General features: G+C 34.6%; 1 protein-coding gene across 1 annotated transcript; it reads left to right on the forward strand.

The window, feature by feature from the left end:
• Nucleotides 1–1797: 1797 nt before the first annotated feature.
• On the forward strand, nt 1798–4922 carry LOC111399522. The gene is made up of 4 exons (XM_023026888.1): nt 1798–2087; nt 3684–3776; nt 3864–3971; nt 4056–4922. The coding sequence occupies exons 2-4, from the start codon at nt 3708–3710 to the stop codon at nt 4326–4328; spliced, it is 450 nt and encodes a 149-aa protein (XP_022882656.1). The 5' UTR covers nt 1798–2087; nt 3684–3707; the 3' UTR covers nt 4329–4922.
• Nucleotides 4923–5706: the final 784 nt, after the last annotated feature.

Consider the following 5706-nt stretch of genomic DNA (forward strand, 5'->3'; position numbering starts at 1 on the left):
AGGACTTATCCTCTCCATTCATCTTCATTAAATGGTTATTTTACACTTTTTATTTTTAATCTTTTCGAAATGCTACTAATCTACCATCTATTAATTGTAAATCATGTGCCCATTAACAAATTGCATGAAATCAGTTGTTATAGAAACTGAGGAGGAAGAAGAAGAAATTCAGGAGTTTTGAGGAAATTGGATGGAGTTTGAGAGGAGTGTTGAAATTCTTACGTATAGACTAATTTGCCTTATTGGACCTCATCCACAAGGGGGATAAGTGAATTAACGCGTGGGGTAGTCGTAGGTGAGATAACGACAATTTTCACAAAATTTGTGAGTGGCAACGTGATTTGGAATTAATTGAAAGGTTGCAGATGTCTAGTAAAAAAATTGTCGAGGGTAAATTAATAACATTTCGAAAAAGTTGGAGACAAAATGTGATTTTTTTTTTTTTTTTTTTCCCTTCATAAAATTCTTGTCATTAACTTTCTCATGCTTAACCAAATAATAATAATAATAATAATAATAATAATAAAATTCCTCATAGTAAAATATGAAATTAAAAAAAATTAAATAAGTATGTGGACGACCTCCCTCAAGCTCACTCTATAGATGGAAGTCATCCCATCGAGGAATAGAGGTTTGAGCTTGACATCAAGTTCGTTCCTGAGGCTGTGAAGGAACGTTTCCACTGCTTCTGTTCCTGCTCATGCTCTTGAGGATCGTCCTTCTAATTTTGTCGACAATGCTCTCAATGAACCCCATGCCTCTTAGATTTTATCGACCATCTTGTATTTTTCATTCCCTACCTTGTGATTTCTATTTAATGTTTTGATTACTCGACTTTATCAAATTTTTGTTTTGATTAATCATATAATTGTTTGGCAAAATGAAAAATCATATAATTGTTTAGCTCACATGCTTTGTGAGAAATCTTCTTCGTAGGACTTCCATCTTGGAATTTCTGTTAACTGTTGTGGGGCATGCTTAGCTTGGATTTGCTTTGAGACTCATTTTTTCAAAAATTTTACCACTTGTTATAGTACAAGCAAGCTTTATTTGGATATTCTTGCTACCAAATTTTCTTTTTTGGAATTCATTTTTTGCGAATATTTGTTAAATGTTGCAGTACATGCAAGTTTAGCTCGAATATGCTTGTTAGCAGGTCTTCTCTTTTTAAATTCCTTTTCGAAATTTTTACTAAAACCTGGTTTGATTCCCATTTTATCAAAATACATTTTTCTCACAGATTCTTCAATAAATAATATTACACGCAAATTCAATATCTTTTCTTATTTTTTATCCACACTTTCTCCATTAAATCACTATTCCAAAATAGTCTTTTTTGCAAATAATAATAATAATAAAAATAAAAATAAAATAAAATAAAATAAAATAAACAAGTAGTACACTCAAGCTTAGTTCTAGTCTTCTTGATATCATATCTTCTCTTTGTTCGAATTTTTGCTTCGTGTTTTAGCACATGCAAGCCTTTTTCTAGTCTACTTGATATCAAATCTTATTCTCTAAAATTTCTTCTTGAAATATTTTGTTAAGTGTTGCAGCACCTGTAAGCTAAACTCTGTTATTCACTACAACATAATTCACTTTTTACGGCATTTATTTACGGCGTATATTTATTGTATGCCATAAAAATAGATTAATTACGGCGTACACAAAAAGTAAGCTGTAAAAAATCATTCGGTAAAATTATTTACGGCGTGCAAATGGTGCACGCTGTATTAAGCTAGCATTTACGGCGTGCAATAGATGCACGCTATGTTTGACAAAAAAATTAAACTTATATACGGCGTGCATTTGCACGCCGTCGTATATCTTTAAAAACCCAATTGAAACACGGCATTTTTCTCCCATTCGTAAGATTCTCATCCCTTCTCAAAAACCACTGCGCCTCCTGCCATTCATTTTCCTCAGCGACCTCTTCTTCCCGTGCTGCCACCAGTCCACCACAGCCACCATCATCGACTTCGCCCAGCGCCTTAGCTCTAACTCTCCGCCTTCCACCGTCGACCACGGGCGCTAGCTCTCACTCTCGCCGTTGCCTCCCAAGACCCAAATCGAAATATTTCTGTAAGGTAAGGATTCTTCAAATTAATACCCGTCCCTCTCTTTATAGGGGTCTAGTTTCTTGAAGGAATTGTATGATTTAAGCTATTGAATGAGTTAGCATGAATCGGATTAATACCTAAAATCAGATTATTATTTGGCTATTTCCTGATTCGTTATGTCATTCGACTTGATAATGAAATTAATTTTCGTATTGGCTGTGTTGTTTGATTTTTGAATGAATTAAATTTAGGTGTTTTCAGTTATATCTCATTGTTGTTTGGCATTGTGTTGATGTGTTTTCAATTCAGAGTAATTGCAACTAGGAAGAATGAAACACACGCCAGTATTGGTACCTTTCAGCCGGCACTGTGAATAAATGGCCAAGGCATGACTTCTGTTATTTGCTAGTGTTCTTGATATGGTTGAGGAGTGTGTAGATAAAATGCTGTCATTTGTTGGCGTTCTTGATATATCTAGCTTAATATCACAATTGTTTTCACTTTTGTTACTGCAAGAACCTTCCATTTCTTTGTTCAGATTGATCAACTTCGTTGGTTCCCTCTTCTTCAGTGCCATTATCTGGAACAATTGAATTTATTAATCTAATATGAAGTTTTGTGCTAATTTATGATGCTTTCAAGATTTAAGTCTAGCATCTTACATTGATGCTCTGTCATTAGTTTAGCAGTCGAAACAAGGATGGGAAGCGTCTGCATTATACTAGACGTGATGGGAACCAAGGATGTTCAAAAGATGTCTTGCATTTCACCCACACGCCTAATACTATTCAAATGGTTTAACATAGCTCTTAATAAATAGTAATTTGCTACATTAGTCATTTTTTGCTGCTTAATTCATTACTGGATGTACGACGAGCCAAAATAATTAGATATACCACTGCTCAACAAACATAAACAATAATATAAAATCCTCTTTTCTTGCATTTTCATCACACCACCCTTGATATTGCTTCAAACAACAATAAATTAAGCATTTTTCAAAAAATTTGGAGTCATCGACATAAATTCTTTTCTGCCTTTCCAGTCGATTCATTCCTAGACAGGCATACTGAAAGATCTAGAACCACTAAATCTAAAACTCCTCACAATACTAACCATAAGAGATAACTCACCCAATGGCCAAAATATATCATTAACGCAACATGAAATTGAAAATACAAAGGGGAGACGTAATACCTTATCTCAAGAAAACAATATTTCTAGAACTACCCTTCTCTAGGTGTAGTCACACTTCTTAACATTGTGTGAATAATATAACATCAATTAAGGATTCCCAATTCTGCCAGCCACGGAAACTTTTGCACTAGAGGGAACTTCAAATTAGTTGCAAGAAACAAAGGGGGTCCATATGACAAACATTGCTGGGAGAAAAAGCCAAAAAAACTCCATCATTTCCTTGTTTACCGTGCTATCCAACAGTCGAAACCAGATGCTCTGTCATTAGTTCCAATCCATTTACTCAAGGAAACGTTTCATGTTTTTTTGGATCTAATGTCACACATAGAATATGTTAGATTCTTTTACATACCTCAGCTTGAAGTTTCTGATTCTGTGCTTGAAGGGCATCATTATCTGCTTACAAAGTACTAATTGATGTTGTAGGAAAAAAGTGAAAGATTCAGAAAGATGAGAGCAGGTCAAACCTTAATGCATACAACAAGTAGAAAGGGCTTTTCTCGTTTAGAAGCTGAAATGGTAAAAATTTGTTAAATTTAAAGTTAAATTTGCTTGACAAATTATAAACGTTTACGTTATTACATATATGAAATAAGTGAAATGCAGTGTGCTGAAAGTGATGACCTAGATTCTATAACGAGAGATGATGTTTATATTCGAGGGCATACGCGAAAAAATGGTGAACTCATTAATGAATCAGCTGGGGAAACAATGGTAACAATATTGCTTTTAGTGATTTTTGGTCATTCAAAGCTTATATTTATAATTTTAGCCCATTAATTTATTTCCTCATATCAGAACAAAATAAAAGCATGTTTAGAGATGGTTACTTCTCCTAGCCAACACTCCCTTAAAAATGATGGTGTTGCTAGAGTGCTTGGTCTTGTATGTCGAGGACGGGTAAGAGGTCTTGGTTTCAGTGCGACTCCTTCAAAGTTGAGTGCTTTGGTGCACAATCATAACTTGCAAACTCAAGTCCAAGAGTTGAGAGATGAAATTAAAGAATTAAAAGCTTTGTTTCAAATGAAGAGTAAGAGTGTTGAACAAGAAGATAATATAAGTGAAAAATAGAATTATTGAACGTTATTCTAAATTACATATGATTTCTATATTCAGAATAATAAATTGTACAATTGGATATGAATTTTACAGCCTAGAGACAGAAGCTTGAATGGTTCAAATAACCTTCAAAATAGGAAATGCAAATTGTTATCTTAGTTTGGGAAAGCTGATATTGTTACAAAAGGTGAAATCGCATCAACAAATCCAAGTGATTTGGTGCATCATGTACCACTTGGTGATGAATGTTGGAGAGTTTGGGTTAATGAAGTGATTGATAATGTCAGCTTATATCGTCCTACACGTGAGCTTTTTTTTTTTGAAGATGCATTAGGAAGTATAATAGCATGGCCAATTAGGTACATTGAAGTGGATTCGCTATAATCACAATGAAGGTATGCTTAACTTCTTTTCTATTTTAATTTCACAATTCATTAGGCAAATATGTTACAATTCAAGTCCTCCTAGCATTCCTACTTCTGTGAGTCTAACATTTTTAACTGGCCATTGATGACCATTGAGTGGAACTTGTCTTTGAGGAGGAATATGTTGAAATTCCTTCAATTGCCATTGACAATGATCAGGTTTCTATCCCTGATATTGTTCAAGAAGCAACTCTGGATCAAGATAATGTCATACCTCCCTCTCAAGATCAACAAATTGTTCCAGAAGAACAAACTCTATACCTTCAAGAACCAACGCCGTTAAGAAGATCCACTAGAGAGAGGAGAAGTGCGGTTTCGAATGATTACATCGTATTTCTTCAAGAACATGAAGTTGACATTGGAATGGTGGAAGATGATCCGATCAACTTCCGTCAAGCCATGAAAAGTTCTAACTCTTAAAAGTGGCTGGATGCTATGAATGAAGAGATAAAGTCTATGAAGGACAATGACGTATGGGACCTCGTTCCATTGCCTGAAGGTACGAAACCCATTGGTTGCAAATGGATATTTAAGACCAAGAGGGATTCGAAAGGTGATGTAGAGAGGTATAAGGCTCGTCTTGTCGCAAAAGTCTTTACACAGAAAGAAGGCATCGATTATAAAGAGACTTTCTCTTCGGTTTCTTCGAAAGACTCTTTCAGGACTATAATGGCATTGGTAGCGCATTTCGATCTTGAGCTACATCAGATGGATGTTAAGACAGCGTTTCTCAATGATGACATTGATGAAACAATTTATATGGTACAACCAGAAAACTTTGTATCGGACGATGCAAAGCAAATGGTTTGTAAATTAAAGAAATCCATCTATGGATTCAAACAGGCATCTCGTCAATGGTATTACAAGTTTCATCAAGTGATCATCTCATTTGGTTTTGAGATGAATTTGGTTGATAATTGTATATACCACAAGTTCAGTGGGAGCAAATATATTTTTCTGGTTTT

The sequence above is a fragment of the Olea europaea genome, chromosome 9, assembly GCF_002742605.1.
Source record: "Olea europaea var. sylvestris chromosome 9, O_europaea_v1, whole genome shotgun sequence".
Classification (NCBI taxonomy): Eukaryota; Viridiplantae; Streptophyta; class Magnoliopsida; order Lamiales; family Oleaceae; genus Olea; species Olea europaea.

What these genes read in the sequence shown, in the direction of transcription:
- LOC111399522 (XM_023026888.1), top strand. Translation starts at nt 3,708, where the DNA reads ATGAGAGCAGGTCAAACCTTAATGCATACAACAAGTAGAAAGGGCTTT. An exon ending in CTCGTTTAGAAGCTGAAATG is followed by an intron (nt 3,777 to 3,863) that starts GTAAAAATTTGT and finishes AGTGAAATGCAG; the next exon opens with TGTGCTGAAAGTGATGACCT. An exon ending in AATCAGCTGGGGAAACAATG is followed by an intron (nt 3,972 to 4,055) that starts GTAACAATATTG and finishes TCCTCATATCAG; the next exon opens with AACAAAATAAAAGCATGTTT.